Source organism: Asparagus officinalis, chromosome 7 (genome assembly GCF_001876935.1).
Source record: "Asparagus officinalis chromosome 7, Aspof.V1, whole genome shotgun sequence".
NCBI lineage: Eukaryota > Viridiplantae > Streptophyta > Magnoliopsida > Asparagales > Asparagaceae > Asparagus > Asparagus officinalis.
The window spans coordinates 117,481,924-117,507,516 of NC_033800.1; the positions used below are offsets into that span (position 1 = coordinate 117,481,924).

The window sequence follows — 25,593 nt, forward strand, 5'->3', positions numbered from 1 at the left end:
ACTTTTCTAGCCTAAATTTCCCGCCAAATCGAGATCTGCTATATACAGAGAACGAAAAAAAATAAAGAGAGCATATTTTTGTTCTATTCCCTCTCTAATTTCTTAGATCCCTCTTCTCTCAGTCAAAGGAGACCTCAAAAACCCTAGCAATTTCTTGAATCATGGGGAAATCAGTGACCCCCGATGCGATCTCTAAGCTTCTCTCAAACCCATCGCCGGTCGTGCCGTCGGAGATCCCGGAGACCATCGTTCAGGTCGTCGATCTCAAGCCCATCGGCAACAGCACCACTCGATTCACGTAAAGATCCCTTTTCCTCTAATTTTTCCTCTTGATTGTTCCTTCTACTGCTAGCTTCGGTCAGTAGTGTTCGCAGTATTTAGACATTTTGAGTGATGGGGTTTTGGACAGAGAACAAAGATTATTTTTGGGGTTTAAAAGTTTGAGCATTCGTGAAGATAATTGATTAAAATGTTGCAAGAAAAAGTGGTAACATTGTCTTTTTATATTCGATCCGTTAGATTTGAGGCACACGAGATGTTTGTTAAAATTACTACATTAAAATAGATGTTGGCGGATTGCCATCTTGATTCGTAAACTGGTTAAAAAAGTGCCTCGTTTTGGAGTTGTGTATCGACGCTCGTTCTGAAGCTACTACATTTTAGGTGTATACTGATGATCAGGATTTTTGGTAGTTTGCCATATGCCTACTGATTCTTGGCAATCTCATTAGACACTGATTTTTGTGATGTGGGATTAGATGTAGCTCTGGTTCTTTAACTGCCCTACTTAAATTATTCCCCTCTTGAGGTTTGATTCGAGCTGTTTGCTTGAGTTTGTGAAGAAGCCTATGGAATGAGCCCAGGACAATTTTTATTTTAATGGTTAAGAATGATGTTTTTTACCATTTCCTTAGGTTTTATTTTTGCTTACATTTATAGTGACTGATGTTTACATATGTAATCTTGAAGCAGTATTTTGCCTAGTTTTGAATCCTCTTTTATATCTGTAAATTATACTGAAGTTGTCTAATTGATCACAGTATTGATGTCACGTTCAAACCCATTCCATACTTTTTTTCATTCTTGCAGTTTCATGGCTAACGACGGACATAAGAAACTCAAGGCAATGCTTCCATCTCACTTTGCTTCAGAAATCCATTCTGGAAACCTTCAGAATCTTGGGCTGATACGAATTCTCGATTACACTTGCAATTCTATCCCCAACCAACCTGACAAGTAATTCAATATTCGAACATACTCTTAAGATTTATTAATGGATTCATTAAATAGTCACTGACTCTCTTCCCTATACAGGGCCTTGATAGTCACAAAATGTGAGGTAGTTTCTCCTGCACTTGAAGCTGAAATCAAAAGTGAAGTGAAAAAGGAAGACACCGGGATTGTGTTAAAACCCAAACAGGAAATCGTAGCCAAATCAGCAGCGCAGATTGTTCATGAACAACGTGGGAAGTAAGTTACTTATTTTCGAAGCATAAAATTAAAGTTTCTCTGTTATGTGATCTATGAATTATTTGTCGTGACAGCTATAAGTTTAGCGCCTCATCATAGAATAGCATTTCATGCGTATGTACACTTCGATTTTATTCATAATTGCTCTAAATTTCATCTCAGTTCTGCCCCTGTTGCGCGAATGGCTATGACTAGAAGAGTCCATCCTCTTGTTTCTTTGAACCCTTATCAAGGTATCTGGACCATAAAAGTTCGTGTCACTAATAAGGGCAATCTGCGTTCATATAAAAATGCCAGGGGAGAAGGTTCTGTGTTCAATGTTGAACTAACTGATGAAGATGTAAGTTTAATTAATTTTTTTCTTGGACCATGGACGCATGTCTTTTGTTTTCATTATTATATATCATTGATTTGTTTCTTGTTGTTATTGTGCAGGGTACCCAGATACAAGCCACCATGTTTAATGAAGCTGCAAAGAAATTTTATCCTATATTTGAATTGGGAAAGGTCTACTACATTTCTAAAGGAACTCTTAGGCTTGCAAACAAACAGTTTAAAACTGTTCGAAATGACTATGAGATGAACTTAAATGAGAACTCTATAGTTGAAGAGGCAGCTGGAGAAGGGTCTTTCATTCCAGAAACAAAATATAACTTTGCGAAGATTGATCAACTTGGATCCTATGTTAATGGGAGGGAGGTTGTCGGTAATAAGTCATTTTAGCTATATCTTCCTTGGGAAATTCTGAAAATTCTTTGGGTTCTATTTATAATTTTGTTTAAATTTCTCTTTTACCTGTAGATGTAATTGGCATTGTGCAAAATGTTTCTCCTACCATGAGCATTCGAAGGAAGAGCAACAATGAAACCATCCCAAAGCGTGACATCACAATAGCAGACGAATCGTAAGCAATTTTTTGTTTCATTTCTAATTTATAGTTAATCCAGTTGTATATTCTTTACTCAATTTGCACTTAAATCAAATGCAGAAATAAAACTGTGACAGTGTCCCTGTGGAATGATCTAGCTACGGAAGTAGGCCAGGAGTTACTGGATATGGTTGACAAATCCCCAGTTGTAGCAATAAAATCTCTCAAAGTAGGAGATTTTCAAGGTATGAATATTGTGATATCACATGTAAGTACTAAAAAATCTCCAATACAATTAATTCAAGTGTAATACCTTTTCTAGGTGTATCACTGTCTACATTGAGCAAGAGTACTGTAACTATAAATCCTGACTTACCCGAGACGAAGAAGCTTAGATCTTGGTGAGATATCTGTCTCAAATGTGACTTTTTTAACCTTTTGGTATCCAGAAACACTCTTATCGAAATTTTCCAATGAACAGGTATGATTCTGAGGGTAAAGGTACTTCAATGGCATCTGTTGGTTCCGGTGTTAGCTCCACCTCAAAGAATGGATTAAGATCCATGTACTCTGATAGAGTGTTCCTTTCTCATATTACCAGTGACCCAACCTTGGGTCAGGATAAGGTATTAGGCCATTCTTTTGGAGTCAAACAATAAAGATTATTCTGCATGATAATCATTTACTAAACTTTTTCTTTTCTGCAAACAGCCTGTCTTTTTTAGTTTAAATGTCTACATTAGTTTAATCAAGCAAGACCATACAATGTGGTATCGAGCATGCAAGACCTGCAACAAAAAGGTTACTGAAGCTATTGGGTCTGGTTATTGGTGCGAAGCATGCCAAAAGAATGATGATTCTTGCTCTTTGAGGTATACAAGTAATCTTTGTGATAAAAATATAATACATCAATTCCATGAGTAACTACTGGTACTAAATTTAAATATGTTCTTTTTTATATCAGATACATCATGGTAATGAAGGTTTCTGATCCGTCTGGTGAAGCTTGGGTTTCTTGTTTCAATGAGCAGGCAGAGCAAATCATAGGATGCAGTGCAGATGAACTTGATAGAATAAAAACTGAGGTAAAATTTCCACTTAATTTGGAAAGTTTTGGAAATTTAATGTTGTTTTCTTAAATGCATGTGGTAACCTCGTCGTAAAAATTAAATGTCTGTATTCAGGAAGGGGAAGATAGATACCAACTCAAGCTAAAAGAGGCTATGTGGACTCATCATTTGTTTCGAGTTAGTGTTGCTCAGACTGAATATATGAGTGAGAAAAGGCAGAGGATAACAGTGAGGTCTCAATCCCCGGTTGATTACTCTGCAGAATCAAGATATCTGCTTGAAGAAATATCAAAGATGGCTGTTGCTTAAATAAAGAGTTTACTGCCATTGTTAAGTTAAACTAGTTTTTGATGTGTAAAATGGTAAATTCTTACCTAATGTTGTTTTCTTCAGAAGTTTGGATGAAACATGGAACTAATTAACTTGTAGGTTTTCTTGCTCGGTGTAGCATACACCGGTGAAGTTTATCCTCAGTGCGCATATCTTATGAAATGTGTTTATTTCTCAGAAATATGTTTATTATATTATTATGCGTACTACTATTAGATGCTACCTAGGTTCTTGCTTATGAGTTGATTCTGCTACCTGGTACAGTGAACTGAGATATTTGAGTATTAGCTAATATAGCAGACTGGTTACAAGGAGCTTATGTTTATGAAAACTTTACAAGGCTAGCTGGTAATATTACATAGAGAATAAAAAGCACATTCATATGAATGAACCACTGAGTGAATGGAGTAACAATGAGACTCATCTAATCTTGTTCGTTACATCAACTAGATTGATCTCATCATTTTTTATCTTTAGGTAGCTTATTTTGTTAAATGAGATGATAATACATATCCAACATTCCGATATAAGAAAGCTAGTATCTATTAAAGTGGATAAATCTTTGTTCACCTAACCTTTTAATTGTTAAACTTGATTGCATCAAAATTAGTCAGAAAAACTTTTTAACTGCCATGGTAAACATGAACTGAATAGAAAAAAGTGAGAAGACAAAGCACTATTCTTTTTCAAAGCCTGTTAATGGTGAACGGTGAACCTGACGACCATGAAAGTAGCAATTATAGCAAATAAGCACTTCGGTTGAAAAAGGTCATGCCTCAAAATAGTTATCTGGAAAACATGTCCAAATGCTTGACTTGGCATGGAAATCTGGATCTGGATTGGGCAAAACACCCTGCTCAGACCCAGCCTATATCTATCGGGCCAAGACCAAGTGCAGACCGGGCATCGGGCTGGCCTTGATACTTTATTTTCGGATTTTATGTTGTTTTGGTTAGAAATTTGTGATTTTTTTGTAATAGAAATTTGTGATTTTTTTTGTAATAGAAATTTGTGATTTTTTTGTAAAAAAATTTAGATATTTTGCAATAATAGATGTAACTTAGGTCACAAATGACCCAAGATACCCTCAAAATTTGACCTTTTTTTATTCGTTTTTACGATATTTTGGTCAAATGACCCAAAAATAGCTATTTATGATCGTTTTGGGTTTGCTCTAACTGGACCGGGCGTGGATGCCTGGTCCCAATAGCTAGTTTTTTAGCCTTTGGCGAGGGCTTGGCCCGGGTCAACCCTAGTTTTTGACCTAGACCTGGTCCCAGCAGCTAGGTTTCTAGCTGTCAAGGAGCGCTGGGTTTGAGTAGCCTGGACCCGGCCCAAGGTACATGACCTGGTGTCATGACATCTTGGATCGGGTCAAGTCAGAGTCGGGCACTAGCGAAGGTACTTGGACCCGGTTTCGGAACCTAGTCGGATCCTGTTTTTCCGAACTTTTTTCAGGCCTAGAAAAAACCAGGCCGGATCCGGGTTGCTGGCTTTTTGGATAACCTTATAATTAGATGTCATCAAAAATTTCCTAGTAAAGCATCCCATGTTGACTTCTCAACAGAGAAAATTCCTATTGATAATAAAGAAGACAAATTGTTAGCAATTTTACTCCCCTATTATGATCTCCACAACCTCGAAATCAAACCACAATCAACAAGATTGTAACAATAACAATCAAGAAGAATACTGATGTAGAGAATCGTTCTTTCTCAATTAGTGAAAAAAAAAGAATATGAAAAGTTATAACTGAGTTTCAGTAGAGTTATTACATGGTGTTAATTACAATTAAGATAGGGGTTATGGAACTCAAAAGCCATAGGACTTTATAAAGCTGATTCCCATGATTTTCTTTCTATAAAGAAAACAATATAAAAGAAAAGGCTTTGGAGATCATAGAGAGAAAAAAAGAAAGGGAGTTGTTGATGGTTGATATCAAACAGTCAATGAGAGAAGTTATTTGGTTGACGGAGGTCCTCTAACCCTCCGAATGTTCAGTTCTGAAGTGGGTTGTTCTTCCCTGCACAGGTAGAAAATCGTAAGAGGACGGCGTTGGGTTCTCCGGTTGTTCCTCCAACAATCAAGTTAGTAATTTGCTTGAGTGTAGAAGTAACTGAAATGTAGAATTTCTTAAGCACTGTAATCTTACCTTTTTGTTGAAAATAGTATCCCTCTTTATAGTGGTAGTAGAGGGGTAGGATGATAACTTTGACCGTATATGGGCTGACGGTCAAGTCAGCATCTACTTTACAGGTGTCGGTCGACGAGTGGATGGGAGATCACTTCCATGTTTAATATGAAGTGACTAGAGGTATGCGGTGCCGACGTGGTCCGATGTGTCATAAAGACTATTAAGGATAGAGAAATGATGGCACAAATTATGAATTTAATGGTATTTATTGTGAGGTGATCAGCTGTCAGTGCGCGGGATGGGGCTCGAGGCTTGAGGTAGTCGTCACCTTTCTACTCGTCCGGTAGAAGGTCAAGAAGTACCACCTTTTGAGTCACATTCGCGAGATGTCGGCCGAATGGTCGGTCGAGTATGTTGATCAAGAAGTCAACCTAGCCAAGGGTCGACATGTAATGCCTTTTGAGTTGCCCTCGTGAGATGTCGGCGTGTCGAGTCGTCCAAGCTGAGTCTTTGGTTATCTTAAAATGAAGAGCTGACTCGATTATGCATAATGTGGGATACTTATCTTCTATTGATTAGAGATTACTTTTTAGCACTAAAATGACTATAACAGTTAGCCCCTTTTACTTGGAGTCAGCCTAGGCCGGGTCCGAGTAAAATGACACAGGTCTTGCTGAGTCACGAGGAGTATTAATGAGGGGGATCTGAAAAGTTCTTCGGATGCGACGTGGTTGACGTTAGTGAACACTTTTCTCTGTTTGTTGAGATTGGTGATTTGAGATGAGTCGGCTCTGTATGTTGAAGTAACTCAGGTGTGTGCCTTGGACTTCATGAGGGCGCAAAGGTCTTTTTGTCGAAGTCGAATGAATGGTTGGAGTGCCTTGATTTTACCCTAAAGAGGTACCAAGGTCTTGGTGTCAAAGCCGACCGAGTGGTTGGGCTCCATGCCTTGGGTTTATTCACGATGACACCAAGATTTTAAGGTATGTGTCTTGGACTTAATGAAGGCTCCATGGTCTTTTTGTCAATGATACGAGTTGTCGTGTGAGCACCTTTGATCGCGGAATTATCAAAGGTGGGTAGAGGAGAAAACAATAAGAACACAAGAATATCTCAGGTTTTGGGCGAAGGAAAATACCTTCTCTAGATTATGAGTATGCAATTTACAATCTCTCACAATCTCACTCTAGAATTGAAGAACATGCTCTCCAATTCTCAAATTACAATTTTAATCTCTCTTGATTAAACTATCTGATTGTTTAGAAACCCTAAAACAATCCTTTATATAGGTGTACAAACATGGATGGCAATTTGGTAAATAACCAGACCCCAAACCAACAGGAATTCGTGTGAACAGAAACCCAAACGAACCAGGAAACCATCGATGAGTCGACTCATGACTGAGATGAGTCGACTCGTCAGAAACTGGACAAAACTCAAAAACCAGCGATGAGTCGACTCATGACAGTCATGAGTCGACTCAACCTAATGAGTCGACTCATGACTGTTATGAGTCGACTCACAGGCTGAAAAATGGATACTTCGATTCTTCTGCTCGTTGTCTCTTTCCACGCTTCCTCCTGTGTTCCCTTGTACTGTTTGACACATCTATTCTCATGCTATCATGAAAATTATCTATCCTCAAGCTCCCATGAGGATCACTAAGTTCCGAAGAGAAGATACACCCGTATCAGTCAAAACCAAATGGTTGGAGTGCCTTGGCTTTATCTAGAATAGGTACTAAGGTCTTAGTGTCGAAGCTGACCGAGTGGTTGGGCTTCGCCTTAGGTTTACTCACTATGACATCAAGGTCTTAGGGTACGTGCTTTGGACTTAATGAGGGCGCCAAGGTCTTTTTATCGAAGCCGAATGGTTAGAGTGACTTGGTTTTATCCTGAAGAGGTACCAAGGTCTTTGGCTTTATCTATTATGTTTACTCCACTGGATGACAGCCCTGCTTAGAACCCTAATAGCCACTGGGCAAAGAACCCAAGCAGAAAGGCGGGGCGGGGGTGAATAGGGTTTATGCTAATGTAATCCAATTTAATGTCAATTAAAACTTACTAACGAATATCCTAGCAAATAAGATATGCAATGAATTATTAGCAAGGATAAGCAATATAAACAAAGGTAAACAAAATAGTGGATAATATAAACAAAGAAGCAATGGCTAAATAAGATGTACAAAAAGAGTGCGCCAATGCTAACACAAAAAAGCAATATAATTACGGAGTTCGGACATTCCGTCCTACGTCTCCGCTCCCCACTCTCGGGGAGAAATCCACTACATAACTAGGTTTTCAATGCTCACCCGAATAACGTTTACACCTCACACTTTGTTTTCTACCTCTGCGAAAACTTTACAATCAACACTCTTGCAAACACACTCTACACCCTCTAAGTGTTAGTCCCTAGCCCGTATCTCCCTCAAGTGCTTGGATTTACAACTTCTCCCTAGGCTTTACTACCGATGTCACTCCTCTTCGGACGACCCCGTCTCTCACCACACACTCTTCTTGGTGTGCAAGTGTATTACAAAGTGTATCCTCACAATAAAAGCTTAAATACAATAATTTGTTCTCTACTATGGATGGAAACACAATGAAAGCTCACTCTCTAAGTCACAAATCCATAACTCCAAATTATACTATGTATGTAAATACAATAAGCTCAATGGTTGTGTGTGAATAAAGAAAAAATCAAACATAAACTCAATGTAAACACTAGCTTAATGAAGATGATAACCAAAAATAATTAATGCAAAGCAAATATTGAGTTTAGAAATTTTTTTCTGAAAAACAAGATGGAGAGATGGAGATTAAAGCTCAAATAATGAAGATGATCTCCTCCACTTATGAAAACTTCTTCACAAACCAAATAAACACTAAAACAAACTTAAACCCTTGTTAAACTTTTGTAAACTTGTATAAACAATTTTCTTAGGTGGTTGGAGAGATAAATGCAATGTGGTATTTATAACCTCACAACATACCAGCCCAAAGCCAAAGAAAATGACCAAAAATCCAACCAAAAACAAAACTGGAAACTAACCGTTACTGTGTAATGGTAACATTGACGGTCGATCGCAGAGCCATGGCTGGTCGACCGCGAAAGGCTAAAGAACAGAGCAAAGTCTCTGGACTTCAGGCGGTCAACCGTCGCGACCAATCCGGTCGACCGTGAACAGCTGAAAAGCTGAGTTGGTCTCTGGACAATTCGGGGCCCCCCGCCGCGACCACTCCGGTCGACCGCAGACTGATATTTCAGATACACAAGTTTAGAACAGAAATGCTAATTTTTTTAAACTTGATTTAAAAATAGTAAACAAATTCCAAAAAAATGTAAAACTTTGGAAAATAATTATAAACATGTAAATGAACATGTTACAAAAGGAATTTTTAGAAATGCACTTCCCAATTGTAAAATATCATAATTTTGCAAAAATGTCCAAAAACATGAATACTAAACACACATGTTTTTGACATATTGATTTAAACAAACTTTTAAAACTTTATAAAATAATTTTATAGACTTAATAAAATATGTAAACAGTGATTGTTATGTCCATAAATAAGAATACATTATTTTAACAAAAATGTATATATTATACAAAACACATTTGTTTTTCCAAAAGCAATAGAATATGAAACATGTGAAAGTGTATATGAATATAATTATTGTTTCATATCTATAAATCTAAACCAAAACAAAACAATAAATATGAAATATGTAATTTTACATTTATATAAACATGAAAACCAAAAACTAAAATACCTTTCTTTGATAAGTTATTCTTAAAATTAGCCAAAAGATGATGAATGCGATAAGAGTGATATTGTTGGCCTTTTTGTTTTGATGATGTTTTAACAAGTAATTTATAACTAATATTGTTTGTCTAATGTTTGTGTTTTCTTATTTATTCTAGGCAAACAATCAGTTGGAAGTTAGATGGAATTGAGCTTACACGAACATATCCAATGGAGGATGGCAGAATATCAGAGTGAAGCAATACAATTCAAGTCAAGATTCAAGTTAAGCTTCATCCACAAGTTTACCAAGTCGAGCCATATTGAAGATCAAGTTGCTTGGGTAAATAGTTTAGGTTTTATGTGTGTTATAGAAACCAATAAAATGTGTGTGTATATGATATTGAGCTTAAAGTATCTAACACACATAAAACCTAAACTATTTACCCAAGCAACTTGATCTTCAATATGGCTCGACTTGGTAAACTTACGGATGAAGCTTGAACTTGGATCTTGACTTGAATTACATTGCTTCATACTGATATTCCTCTAACCTCTGTTGGATATGATCGTGAATGCTCTAGTCCATCCATCCTCCATCAAGAATATTTGTGTAGATTATCTAACAAAACAAATGCAAACACTCGACACACATTGTTAGGAATTGTTTGTAATCATCAAAATAAGATTAGGGAATAGTTTCATAAACATGAGGCCAACAATCTCCCCCTTTTTGATGATGACAAACAATCTACACAAAGAGATATAACATATGCATGATACAAAAGAATATGTAAATCATAAACATCATGCATAAAACCAAAGCTATACTCACAATATTTCTCCCCCTTTGACAACATCAAAAAGGGAAAATGACAAGAGAGCGAAGGCTCCCCCTACAAATATGCATGTGTGAGTATAAAAAATAATAATAGAAATAGGGGATGCCCCCTATCAAATAGTCTTAATGAATATATGCAATGAATATGCAAGGCAAAACATGCGAGCAAACATAGATGAAAACATGCTAAATGTAACTCACATACAAAAAGATCATGAGAACACATATAGATATATCATTATGGAAGAGTGTGTCTCAAATCAAAAATATAAAAACTATATGAAAATAGATTTATGAAAACAAACGAATAGAAAACATGAGAATCATGAAAAAGTTTTCAAATGAAAACAAACCGCTCAAATAAAATCATAAATCAAGATTTAAATCCCATAAAAATAAATTGATATCAATTTTTGACAAAGAAAAGGCAAGAGAGGCAACCATATCAAGCTATTGAGCTTGTCTCAACCCATATAAATATTTTAGCACCCGGTAAACACGATTTGGGAAATAAACACCCAATAAACCCGGGGGTTGCTCAAACACAAACCTCTCATGACAATCAAAGCCAAAAGAATGAAAATAGAATTATTTACTTAAAAATTTTAAAAAACATGTTTTTCAAAAACTAAGAAATAAAAAAAATAAAAATATTAAAAATCTTGGTTTAAATAGATTTTGGCACCCAAGCATTCTTGGTGCCGAAAGACTTAGGGATATGACACCTACCATCTAAGCTCAAATCCCTAGGGTTATGATCCCATTTGGGCGCATGCGGTGCACAGGTCCGGTCATAACAATATTTATGCAAATGACCCATTTGATTGCAATAAGTACAGTGAAGAGGATGCATTTGAGTATGTAGACCATGTGGATGTGCACGGGAATCTTTTGCAAGAAAAGACGTTCTTTTATTATGCAAACGAGAAAAATTCTTCAAATCAAAACAGAACATGGCCACATGACCAAATCTACCACAATGATCACACTTAAACTTTTATGGTCTTTTAAAATTATTTGGCAAAAGTAAAATCTTTTTCAAATCAAAGCAAAACACACTTAAACTTTTATGGTCTTTTAAAATTATTTGGCAAAAGTAAAATCTTTTTCAAATCAAAGCAAAACTTTGCCAAATGGCCTCTTTTAAAATTATTTGGCAAAAGTAAAATCTTTTTCAAATCAAAGCAAAACTTTGCCAAATGGCCAAATTGACCATATAGATCACATTTAAACACACGTGCATGTTTATGATGAGCATTGTGGGTATGTGCATGTGTGTATGATGAAGAAACATGATGAGATGCACAATGATCTTTATCATTGTTATGTGTGTGTGCATCATAGCAAAATTTAGCTAGATGGCATTTTCGGCCGCAAATGGAACATTTGTAAACTTTTCTATATATGTGTGAATAATGAGTGGATGGTTTTGACTTATTTGCACTAGACTTGGCACACATATCCACAATCTTCTTATGATTAACAATGCATGAATTAAGGGTTAAATCTAAAGATGATATGTGTTTCTTAATAAGATTCAACTCATCATTTTGTCCACAAGCATTTGTTGTTAGAAGTAGAGCAAATATAATCATTTACCAATGTATCTAATTTGTTGTTACTAGCTTCTACCTCTAACATGACATTGTTTTTCTCATAAGTTAAGATATTTATAGATCATGTTAACCTTTTATTTTCCAAACTTAACATGTTATTGTTTTCTTTAAGCATGTTATTTTCTTTTGTAATGACATCAAATTTGGAGCCTAGCAACTCATGAGCATTTCAAATTAATATGCTTGCTTTTTAGATCTAAAAAGACATGATGCAAATTGTTGTAGGCATGCAATAATTTTTTAGAGGCACAAATAAGTTCGTCACTAGATAAATTATTATAGAATTCGAATTGACATGCCACACTAGGACTATCACCTAGTGGTCGTGTGCCTGAAGAAGATGGAGCTCCTTTAGAACTTGATGCAGAATCCTCCAAAGCTTGTTGGGTCGCCTCCAAGTCACCATGATATGCCTCGATATGTTTTCATAATATATAAACACTATCAAAACAAGAAAATTTGATAGAAATAGATGTATCAAAAGCGTTAAGCAAGAACTCTAACAAAAGATTGTTTAAAAAAACGTTCTTTTATCATTTGTGCTCCAAATAGATTTATCTAATTTGGGCACAACATATGCACTATCAATAATTTCCCATAAATCAAAATACCTAGATCTAACAAATATTTTAAATCTAGAACACCATTGGGCATAAGGAAAAGTATTGAATGAAGGAGCAACATTAGGATCATAGCCTAAACAAGATGCACTATGCATGTTCATAATATATAAAAATATGCAAGCACGATACATTAAATCTCAAAACTAGATTAGCACAAAAAGATAACTTAGATATTTAAATCAATGTGATTAAAGCTTAAATCAAAGAGCACCAAGCTCTGATACCAATTGTTAGGACCCTAATGCTACTAGGAAAGAACCCTAGGTGGGGGGAGGGGGTGGTGAATAGAGTTTATGCTAATCTAATCCGATTTAATGCTAATTAAAACTTACTAACGAATATCCTAGCAAATAAGATATGTAATAAATTATTAGCAAGGATAAGCAATATAAACAAGGGTAAACAAAATAGTGGACAATATAAATAAAGAGGCAATGGCTAAACAAGATGAACAAAAAGAGTGCGCCAATGCAAACTCAAATAAGCAATATAATCCCGGAGTTCGGACCTTCCGTCCTACGTCTCCGCTCCCCACTCCCTGGGAGAAATCCACTACACAACCGAGTTTTTAACACTCACCCGAATAACATTTACACCTCACACTTGGTTTTCTAGCTCTCCAAACAGTTTACAATCAACACTCTTGCAAACACACTCTACACCCTCTAAGTGTTGGTCTCTAGCCCATGTCTCCCTCAAGTGCTCGGATTTATAACCTCTATCTAGGATTTACTACCGACGTCACTCCTCTTGGGACGACCCCGTCTCTCACCACACACTCCTCTCGGTATACAAGTGTATTACAAAGTGTATCCTCACAATGAAAGCTCAAATACAATAATTTATTCTCTACTATGGATGAGAACATAATGAAAGCTCACTCTCTAAGTAACAAACCCACAACCCCAAATTATACCATGTATGCAAATACAATAAGCTCAATGGTTGTGTGTGAATAAAGAGAAAATAAACTATAAACTCAATGTAAACACTAGCTTAATGAAGATGATAAACAAAAATAATTAATGTAAAGCTAGTAATTGAGTTTAGAAATTTTTCTCTGAAAAACAAGATGGAGAGATGGAGATTAAAGCTCAAACAATGAAGATGATCTCCTCCACTTGTGAAAACTTCTTCACAAACTAAACAAACACTAAAACAAACTTAAACCATTGTTAAACTTTTGTAAATTGTATAAACAATTTTCTTAGGTGGTTGGAGAGATAAATGCAATAGGGTATTTATAACCTCACAACATACCAGCCCAAAGCCAAAGAAAATAACCAAAAACCCAACCAAAAATAAAACTGAAAACTAGTCGTTACTGTACAACGGTAATATTAGCGATCGACCGTAGAGCCGTGGCCGGTCGACCGCGAAAGGCTGAAGAACAAAGCAAAATCTATGGACTTCAAACGGTCGACCACCGCGACCAATCCGGTCGACCACCGCGACCAATCCGGTCGACCGTGAATAGCTAAAAAGCTGAGTTGGTCTCTGGACAATTCGCGGTCGATCGCTGTGACCCCTCCAGTCGACCGCGGACTGATATTTTAGATACACGGGTTTAAAACAAAAATGCTAAATTTTAAACTTGATTTAAAAATAGCAAACAAATTCCAAAAATTGTAAAACTTTGGAAAATAATTATAAACATGTTAATGAACATGTTACAAAAGGAAATTTTGGAATTGTACTTCCCAATTGTAAAATATCATCATTTTGCAAAATTATCCAAAACAAAAATACTAAACATACATGTTTTTGACATATTGATTTAAACAAACTTTTAAAACTTTATAAAATAATTTTATAGACTTAATAAAATATGTAAATAGTGATTGTTAAGTTCATAAATAAGAATACATTATTTTCACAAAAATGTATATAGAAGAAATTTTCAAAATCGCCTCTACGGAATTTTTTTAAAGAAATTGACCCCATTCATTTTTAATTATAGATATCGACCCACTTTGAATTAATTACGGTATTAATTAGTCGGGGTTACCAATCCTGACTAATTAGTAGCCTAATTAGCAGTTGAATTAATTACGGTATTAATTAGTCGGGGTTACCAATCCTGACTAATTAGTAGCCTAATTAGCAGCCGTAAACCTTCCCCGCTCCTTGACCCCGCTTGTAATTAGGTTACTAATTAGTCGGGGTTGGCAACCATGACTAATTAGTATCGTAATTAACTCAAAGTAGGTTGATTTCTATAATTAAAAGTGAATAAGATCTATTTCTTTAAAAAATTTCTGTTGAGGCAATTTTGAAAATTTCTTCATGTATATATTATACAAAACACATTTGTTTTTTCAAAAGCAATAGAATATGAAACATGTGAAAGTATATATGAATATAATTATTGTTTCATATTTATAAAGCTAAACCAAAACAAAATAATAAATATGAAATATGTAATTTTACATTTATATAAACATGAAAACCAAAAACTTAAATGTATATATATATATATATACATACATACATACATACATACATACATACATACATACATACATACATACATACATAGAAACCAATAAAATGTGTGTGTATATGATATTAAGCTTAAAGTATATAACACACATAATATAAAACTTAAATTATTTACCCAAGTAACTTGATCTTCAATATGACTCGACTTGGTAAACTTGCGAATGAAACTTGAACTTGGATTTTGACTTGAATTGCATTGCTTCATACTGATATTCATCCAACCTCCATTGGATATGATCGTGTGATAATCATATTTTATTACAATTTTATACCGTCATTATCTATTTTATATGAATAAATATACTACTACTAATTATTTTTATCTTTAATTGCAGGTTAATGAAGAATAAATCTCAAACTCCAATCTCTTAACAAAAACCCCTTGATTTATTGAAGAAATGAAGCCCATAAAAGCTAACAATTTCTTTCAATATTCAATGAAGTGTTGAAGCCTAAATGAAGAAAAAAATGCTAAAGCCCAAAAGAAGAAAAAAATACCAAAAGCCCAAGCCCAAAAGCCAAAGTGAAGAGAAGTTGCGGGCTGAAATTGGAGAAAGGCTCACATCGATGCCAACATCGATGGGAGCATCGATGCTAGTATTGATTCCCGTATCGATGCCGACATCGTTACCCGTATCGATACCGGCATCGATACCCCTATCGATGCCGACAACGATACCCCTATCGATGTCGGCATTGATACCATCGGCCAGGCAAATACAATCTAAAGGCTAAAATTTATTGTATTTGGATAAGATTTTAATCCAATAGCTCTCATTCACTGATGTTTACTATAAATAGGGGTAGAGAGTGAGGGGTTCGAGGTGTGAAAAATTTTATAACTCCATTTGGAGAGGAGGGCTACTCTTAATTGAGAAGGCCTTTCAAAAATTATAACTTTTGTTGTAATTAATAATAATAATTTTTTCTCCACTTAAAATTTTTCTTTTCTCCTCTTTGTTGAATGATGAGGATGGAGATGAAGAGCAATTTTAAGGTTTGCATTTCTTTTATTTTCCTCTTTTATTTCTTTTTAGTAATTTTTTTATTATTACTTATTAGTTAGATTTAAATTCATGCTTGTAGTGTAGATTTATTTTCTTATCTTTTTATTTCTTTTTGTACTTTAATTTGTAGAGTAGATTTATTTTCTTGCATTTAATTTTTATAATTTATTTTGTAGTTTAGATTTTAATTCTTTGTAGTTAGATTTATTTCTTGTTCATAGTTTAGATTTTTATTTTCTTTTTAATTTTGTAATTAGTACTTTTCTTCTTGTTTTTATTTCTTAAGATGTGAAATTAATTCGTGTAGGAATCTTAGAATTGTATGAAACTAATCTAATTTTCTTTATCTTGTATGGATTATTCTCTTGCACTTAAAATATTCATGTTTAGGATAATTAACTAGAAAACTAATCGGTAGAAGAAGAATTTGATAATCTATGCTTATCTTAAATGGTTTGATAGGTTATGCTTATGAATTCTAGGATTACTATCTTATTGTTGTTCTTATCATGAATAGTAATTTTGACTTAGATGATAATTTGATAGGTTATACTTTACTTAAATGGTTTGATAGTCTATACTTAATAAATCTAAGTTGAAATATGATAAAAAGATAATAGTTTATATTTTGTAATTGAGATTAGTTAGTGGATTAAATTCTAGATTTCTCGTATCTTAAATTGAAACCTCCATCTTGACTTTCTTGAATTTTCTTTTTATTTTTGATTTTATTTCTTGATTTTATTCATTCTTCTTTCTTGCCTTTGATTTCATTTATTTTTTGATTCTTATTTCTTTTCTCTAAAATTCAATTTATTATCCCTTGCATATATTCACAATAATCACTCATCACAATCATACTTATTCTTTAATCCTATTTTGTCACGTACACAACATAAGAACCTATTCTAATAATCTCTTAAATCACCTTCCTCGTGGGATCGATAACTTTTTATACTATAACTTGATCAATGTGCATTTGCAATTTTGGTACATAATTATGCCGCATCAAGTTTTTGGCGCTGTTGCCAAACTTGATGTGGGATAATGAGCTGATTCCCACTCGAATCCAAACTGGATGGCGAGTTTGTATTGACTACAGAAAACTCAACTTAGCCACTCGGAAAGATCACTTCCCTCTTCCTTTCATTGACCAAATGTTAGAGCGTTTAGCAGGACACGAGTTCTATTATTTCCTGGATGGATATTCAGGTTACAATCAAATCTCTATCGCTCCCGAAGATCGGGAGAAAACCACCTTCACTTGCCCGTATGGAACATTCGCATACCGACGCATGCCTTTTGGCCTGTGCAACGCACCGGCCTCATTCCAACGTTGCATGATCAGTATTTTTCCGACATGGTAGAGCGATTTCTCAAAATTTTCATGGACGACTTTTCCATTTTTGATGACACATTTTCCCAATGTTTGCATCATCTTAAACTGGTCCTAGAACGGTGTAGGGAGAAAAATCTGACTCTCAATTGGGAGAAATGTTATTTCATGGTCAAACAAGGCATTATCTTAGGACATGTAGTTTCCAATAGGGGAATTAAAGTGGACAAAACTAAGGTAGATCTCATTTTCAATCTGCCTCCTCCCAAAACTGTTAAAGATGTCAGATCATTTCTTGGCCATGCTGGTTTTTACCGACGTTTTATCAAGGATTTCAGCAAAATTGCTAGACCCTTGACCAATCTCTTAGCCAAGGATACATCATTTGTCTTCTCTCCCGACTGCCTCAAAGCTTTTGAATATCTAAAAAAGGAGCTAACCACAACTCCTATCATTCTTGCACCAGACTGGACCTTACCCTTTGAACTGATGTGTGATACATCTGATTCCGCGATTGGTGCTATTTTAGGATAACGGTTTGATGGAAAACAACATGTGATCTAATACGCCAGTAGGACTCTGAATGATGCCTAGCAAAATTACTCTGTCATAGAAAAAGAGTTTTTAGCTGTAGTCTTTGCCTTAGAAAAATTCAAGTCCTACCTCATCGGTTCCTTAACCAAAGTTTTTACAGATCATGCCGCACTAAAGTATCTTTTGACCAAAAAGGATGCTAAAGCACGGCTCATTAGATGGATTCTCCTACTTCAAGAGTTTGACATTCAAATTCTTGACAGAAGGGGAACAGATAACCCCGTAGCAGATCACCTCTCTCGACTCCCAAATACACCAACATCAACCGTCCCGATCTATGAATATTTTTCAGATGAACAACTCCTACAAATTCAATCTGTCCCATGGCTCGCTGACATTGTGAACTACATAGTCATGAACCAGATTCCTTCTCATTGGTCCAAACAAGATAGATCCTGTTTTCTCTCCCAAGTAAAATACTTTTACTGGGATGATCCATATCTGTTTAAATACTATCCTGATCAGATCTTTAGAAGATGTGTTCCCACTGAAGAAACTAGGAGTGTTCTATTCTTTTGTCATGAGCAAGCATGTGGGGGCCACTTTGGCCCAAGAAAAATAGTTGAAAAATTCTCCAATCTGGGCTATACTGGCCCACTCTTTTCAAGGATTCATATGAGTTTTGCAAAACTTGTAACCACTGTCAGCTTTTAGGGAAGGTCACTAGAAGAAATATGATACCCTTACAACCCATCTTATCTGTTGAACTTTTTGATTTGTGGGGTATCGATTTTATGGGACCATTTCCAAATTCCTTTGGAAATATTTACATTCTAGTAGCCGTTGAATACATGTCAAAATGGGTTGAGGCGATAGCTTGCAAAACTAATGACAACAAGGTCGTTGTCAAGTTTTTGAAAGAGAATATTTTTGCACGGTTTGGAATACCCTGAGCGATCATCAGTGACAACGGTACACATTTCTGTAACCATTCTTTTGAAGCTTTGATGAGAAAATATTCAATCACACTCAAATTGCCAACTCCTTATCATCCCCAAACCAGTGGACAAGTAGATGTCACAAACAGGCAAATCAAACAAATCTTAAAAAAAAACAGTTAATCATAACAGAAAAGACCGGTCTGTAAAATTATGTGATGCTCTGTGGGCATATAGAACAGCTTTCAAGGCCAATTTGGGGATATCACCATACAGACTAGTGTTTAGGAAAGCTTGTCACCTACCAGTAGAGTTGGAGCATCGAGCAATGTGTGTGATAAAACAATTAAATTTTGATTCAGACTCGGCAGGAAAGAACAGATTGCTCCAAATAAATGAGTTGGAAGAAATACGAAATGATGCATACATAAACTCAAAAATTTACAAAGAGAAAACTAAGATTTTTCATGAAAAATCAATTTTACGAAAAAATTTCTCTCAAGGACAGAAAGTTTTATTGTACAATTCAAAATTACATCTTTTTCCTGAAAAATTGAGATCAAGATGGACAGGTCCATTTTTTGTCAAATAAGTTTTTTCGCATGGGGCTGTAGAGATAGAAAATCCTAAAAATGGTAACATTTTTAAAATAAATGGTCAACGTCTAAAACAATTTTTAGAATTTTTTACGCTCGCAGAGGAAGATGTGTTGGTTCTTCATGAACCTCATTATCTGTAAAAAAAAAATTAACAATAAAAATAAAACGAAAAAATTCTCTTATTTGATTTCTTCATCCTTATACTAACAGTAATTGTAGATCCTTATCATCATTGTTGACCAAACAAATGTAAGTTCTTCTATTCTTATCTGCTTTACTTTGTACATCAACGAATTTGCATTGAGGACAATGCAAAACTTAGGTGTGGGGGTGGGAAGTACATATTTTCCTCTTTATTTTATCATTTTGTTGTATTTTTGACATAGTTTTTTTATATAATAATATTTTTAAAATAAATGGTCAACGTCTGAAACTATTTTTAGAATTTTCTACGCTCGGAGAGGAAGAGGTGTTGGTTCTTCATGAACCTCATTATCTGTAAAAAAAAACTAATTTTTATTTTGTTTCTTAAAAAAAAATTCTTTTGTTAAAAAAAAATTTAATAATAATAATAATAATTAAAAAAAAATTTACTTACAATTTTTCTCTTATTTGATTTCTTCCTCCTCATACTAACAGTAATTGCAGATCCTTATCATCATTGTCAACCAAACAACTGTAAGTTCTTCAATTTTATCTGCTTTACTTTGTGCTTCAGCGAATTTGCATTGAGTGCAATGTAAAATTTAGGTGTGGGGGTGAGAAATACATATTTTCCTCTTTATTTTACCTTTTTAGTTATATTTTTCTTTCTTTTTGTTAAAAAAAATTATAAATATATTGTCACTTGCCAAATTAATAGAGTTAAGTAATAATTGATCTAATTGATAGATTTTAAATCTTCTAATTCCTAGTTAGTGACATACTCAAGTTTACCTTTTATGATAACTCCAAATAAAATTCTTAAGAAATAATTTTTCAACTAGTATACTTTACTTAAGTCTTACCTTAGACTTTTAATTAAAATAATAAAATTTTTGCATGCTTAACTTAGAGTTGAAAATATTTTTCAAGTTATCTTGATTTACACATTTTTTTCCAGACTATATATACTTACACACATATATATATATATATATTAAAAAAAACTAACCATATAAATGAAGAATGCGAAAAATGGGCACCAAAAAGAAAAAAAACTCTTAAATTCAAGGTGATTCTATCTTATAAAGCCTAAGTTAACCGAGTAATTAAGCCCAATGAGTATTTTTATACTTAATGACCTAAGCCCAATTGGGTTGAGATTCATTGGCCCAAAACTCGTCAAATGGTCACTTAGAAAGCCCGTTAAAATAGAAAACAATCACCAAGAATTAGAGAGTGAAAGAAAAAAAATTATATACATATATATATCTATAACACTAACCATTTTTTTATATATATTGTTGTTTTGTATATATGGTCTTGAAAAATAATTTTTGATCAAGAGACTTGAAAGTTATTTAAAACAAAGAGTTAGCATGTTCTTTTCAAAACTTTTAAATTAAATCTCTAAGATTTGACTTGGTTTTGTATTGCTATAATGAAAAAGATTTTCTAAGAGATTTACATTGGAGTTATATATAAAAACGTTTTCTTGATTATTAACTAGCTTCAATTAGAATGTCTAAATATATAAAAAAAAATTAGTTATTTACTGACTTATTTAACTTGGCAAGTTGACCGAATTTTATGGGTATATTCACTGCAAACCCTCACGAGACTACAACTCGTCCACTAGGGTAACCTAGGGGTTTAAAGGCTTGTTGTATGCGCTAAATACAACCGAGATTCCTGCGAAAATGAGTTAGGATTTTCTTTTTATTTTCTTTGCTAGAGGACTAGCAAAAGTTTAGGTGTGGGGGTATTTGATAATCACATTTTTATTATAATTTTATCAAGGCTCACATCGATGCCAGCATCGATGCCCGTATCGATGACAGCATCGATACCCATATCGATGCTGGCATCGATACCATCGGCCAGACAGTTACAATCTAAAGGCTAAAATTTGTTATTTTTGGATAAGATTTTAATCCAATAGCTCTCATTCACTGATGTTTACTATAAATAAGGGTAGAGAGTGAGGGGTTAGAGGTGTGAAAAATTTTGTAACTCCATTTGGAGAGGAGGGCTACTCTTAATTGAGAATACCTTCCAAAAATTATAACTTTTGTTACAATTAATAATAATAATTTTTTCTCCATTTTAAAATTTTCTTTTCTCCTCTTTGTTGAATGATGAGGATGGAGATGAAGAACAATTTGAAGGTTTGCATTTCTTTTGTTTTCCTCTTTTATTTTTTTAGTAATTTCTTTATTATTGCTTATTAGTTAGATTTACAATCATGCTTGTAGTGTAGATTTATTTTCTTATCTTTTTATTTCTTTTTGCACTTTAATTTGTAGAGTAGATTTATTTTTTTATATTTAATTTTTGTAATTTATTTTGTAGTTTAGATTTTAATTCTTTGTAGTTAGATTTATTTCTTGTTCATAGTTTAGATTTTTATTTTCTTTTTAATTTTATAATTAGTTCTTTTTCTTCTTGTTTTTATTTCTTAAGATGTGAAATTAATTTGTGTAGGAATCTTAGAATTGTATGAAACTAATCTAATTTCCTTTATCTTGTATGGATTATTCTCTTGCACTTAAAATATTCATGTTTAGGATAACCAACTAGAAAACTAATCGATAGAAGAAAAATTTGATAATCTATGCTTATCTTAAATGGTTTGATAGGTTATGCTTATGAATTTTAGGATTACTATATTGTTGCTGTTCTTATCATGAATAGTAATTTTGACTTAGATGATAATTTGATAGGTTATACTTTTCTTAAATGATTTGATAGTCTATGCTTAATAAATCTAAATAGGTTATACTTTTCTTAAATGATTTGATAGTCTATGCTTAATAAATCTAAGTTGAAATATGATAAAAAGAGAATAGTTTGTATTTTATAATTGAGATTAGTTAGTGGATTAAATTCTAGATTTCTCGTATCTTAAATTGAAACCTCCATCTTGACTTTCTTGAATTTTCTTTTCATTTTTGATTTCATTTCTTGATTTTATTTATTCTTCTTTCTTGCCTTTGATTTCATTTATTCTTTGATTCATATTTCTTTTCTCTAAAATTCAATTTATTGTCCCTTACATATATTCACAACAATCACTCATCACAATCACACTTATTCTTTAATCCTATTTTGTCACGTACACAACATAAGAACCTATTCTAATAATCTCTTAAAATTACCTTTCTCGTGGGATCGATAACTTTTTATACTATAACTTGATCAATTGTGCACTTGCAATTTTGGTACATAATTATGCCGCATCATTGTGAAAGCTCTAGTCTATCCTTCCTCCATCATAAATATTTGTGTAGATTACCTAACAAAACAAATGTAAACACTCGACACACGTTGTTAGGAATTGTTTGTAATCATCAAAACAATATTAGGGAATAAGCTCATAAACATGAGGTCAACAGACACCAAGATCTTAGGGTATGTGCCTTGGACTTAATAAAGGCACCAATGTCTTTTTGTCGAAGCCGAATGGTTAGAGTGCCTTGGTTTTATCCTAAAGAGGTACCAAGGTTTTTGGTAGGTGTCTTAGACTTAATGAGAGTGCCCAGGTCTTTTTGTCAAAGACGACCAAATGGTTGGAATGTCTTGGTTTTACTGAAGAGGTACCAAAGTCTTTGGCAGGTGCCTTGGACTTAATGAGGGTGCTAAGGTCTTTTTGTTGAAGACGACCGAGTTGTTGGGCTCCATGCCTTGGGTTTACTCACGATGACACCAAGGTCTTAGAGTACGTGCCTTGGACTTAATGAGGGAGCCAAGGTCTTTTTGTCGAACGAGAAGGACTCGGCCTTAGATTCATTTATAGTCATTGGAAGTATTTCTTCAGGTGCTCGATATTCCAAGGATGCTGCAAGATTCTCCTATCGGGGCTTCTCAGCCTATAAGTGCCTAGGCATAATTCCTCAATGATTGTGTAGGGTTCTTCCTAGTTGTGAGCCAACTTTCCGCGCTTGGTGTCCTTGTCGAAAGCTGCTTTTTGGAGGATGAGATCGTCGACATTGAACCTACAAGGTTGGACTTTGCTGTTATAGTATCGAGCGATGTGCTGCTGATTGACGACTTGGGATCGGGGAGCTTTTTCTCAGACTTTGTCAATGAGATCGAGTCTGATTCGAAGCTCCTTTATGTTCAATCTTCGTCAAAATGTCGTAGTCGGATTGTTGTCATGTCGACTTTAACTAGGATAACTGCGTTGGTTCATAGGCTAACTTGAAGGAGGTTTCTCCTGTAGAGTTCTTGTGAGTCATGCGATAGGACCACAGAATCCCAAGCAACTCTTCAACCCAATTTCGCACCACCGTATCTACCTTCTTCTTCAAGGCTTGGAGGATGCATTTGTTGGTAGCTTCAGCAAGTCCATTATACTTGGGGTGAGCAACCTAGAAGAATTTGAGGTGAATATTCCACTCTTCACAAAAGCTTCGGAAAACACCGCTATCGAATTGAGTGTCATTGTTTGTCACAAACAAGAGGGGTACACCAAATCGGTAGACAATAGACCTCCAAACAAAATTAGTGACGTTACTCTTAGTAATTTTAGCCAAGGGCTTGGCCTCGATCAACTTAGTGAAGTAGTCGATAGCGATACTTAAGAACTTTCGCTGCCTAGAAGCTATGGGGAGAGGACCCAGCAAATCCAACCCCTACTGGGCGAAGGGAATTGGACTCATAATGGAAATGACCTCAGTGTTTGTTGCTCATAGAATGACTAAGAAGAATTTGTACTTCTTGCATAGAGAGAAACTTTTTGGATTCGGCCAATATGGTGGGCCATTAGTACCCCTGGTGAATGACCCTTTGGGTGAGAGTTCTAGCCCTAGGGTGATTCCTGCAAGTTCCTTCATAAATCTCTCGGAGAACATAGCTGGCTTTAGCAGGCCGATGACACTGGAGTTAAGGACCCACACCATTGCTAGAGTATGATATGTGATAAAGCTGGTTATTGAGCATGAGATAGCGGTAAGCGTTCCTTTGTAGACTCCTAGTTTCAGCTGCATTCTCCGGTAGGGTCCTCTATGTTAGATACTGGATAATAGGATTGATCAAACAGGGCTCAGCGCCTCAGCTTGCATAATAGCCTCTGATGCCTTGATGATGCTGGGGTGCTTGAGGGTATCAGTGTATACGGGCCCCAAACTACTTCCCAAACTGGTTGATCCAAGTTCGGACAGAGCATCCGCCCGAGCGTTGAGGGCGCAAGGGACTTGAGTGACTCTGAAATCAACAAAGTTGGCTAATATCTCTTTAGTCACTTTCACATATAGTACAATTCTAGAATCTTTGGCTGCATGCTCTCGATGACTTCCATGGACGAGAGGTCTACTTCAAAATCGAGCGATCAAACATTTAAATAGTTAGGGTCGTTCCTCTAATCCAATTGGTCAAACCTTTAAACAGTTAGGACCAAAACCAAAATCCTCTCTTAATTCCTTCCATGAACGAGAGGTCCACTTTCAAATTGAACGATAAAATATTTAAACAGTTAGGATCGTCTCAAATCCCCATTTGATCAAACTTTTAAACAGTTAGGGCCAAAGCCAAAATCCCCTCTGGATTCCTTCCATGAACGAGAGGTCCACAAATTGAATGATCAAACCTTTAAACAGTTAGGATCGTCTCAAACTCCCTTCGGTCAAACCTTTAAACAGTTAGGGCCAAAGCCAAAATCCCCTCTCGATTTCTTCCATGAACGAGAGGTTCACAAATTGATGATCAAACCTTTAAACAATTAGAATCGTCTCAAAATCCATCTTGGTCAAACCTTTAAATAGTTAGGACCAAAACCGGAATCCCCTTTCGATAAACGAGAGGCTTTCACCCACATCGAGCGATCAAACCTTTAAATAG

At 34.9% G+C, this 25,593-nt stretch overlaps 1 protein-coding gene across 1 annotated transcript; it reads left to right on the forward strand.

Moving 5' to 3' along the window:
* On the forward strand, positions 28-3,900 carry LOC109849301 (replication protein A 70 kDa DNA-binding subunit B). Its single transcript, XM_020419108.1, has 12 exons — positions 28-298; positions 1,090-1,236; positions 1,315-1,470; positions 1,633-1,810; positions 1,906-2,176; positions 2,272-2,374; positions 2,459-2,583; positions 2,661-2,739; positions 2,820-2,964; positions 3,050-3,210; positions 3,303-3,423; positions 3,523-3,900. The coding sequence occupies exons 1-12, from the start codon at positions 162-164 to the stop codon at positions 3,715-3,717; spliced, it is 1,818 nt and encodes a 605-aa protein (XP_020274697.1). The 5' UTR covers positions 28-161; the 3' UTR covers positions 3,718-3,900.

Excerpts from the sequence above, each read along its gene's own strand:
- LOC109849301 (XM_020419108.1), top strand. The coding sequence starts at position 162 with ATGGGGAAATCAGTGACCCCCGATGCGATCTCTAAGCTTCTCTCAAAC. Across the intron at positions 1,237-1,314 it reads ATCCCCAACCAACCTGACAA|GGCCTTGATAGTCACAAAAT; the intron begins GTAATTCAATAT and ends TTCCCTATACAG. Across the intron at positions 3,424-3,522 it reads TTGATAGAATAAAAACTGAG|GAAGGGGAAGATAGATACCA; the intron begins GTAAAATTTCCA and ends GTCTGTATTCAG.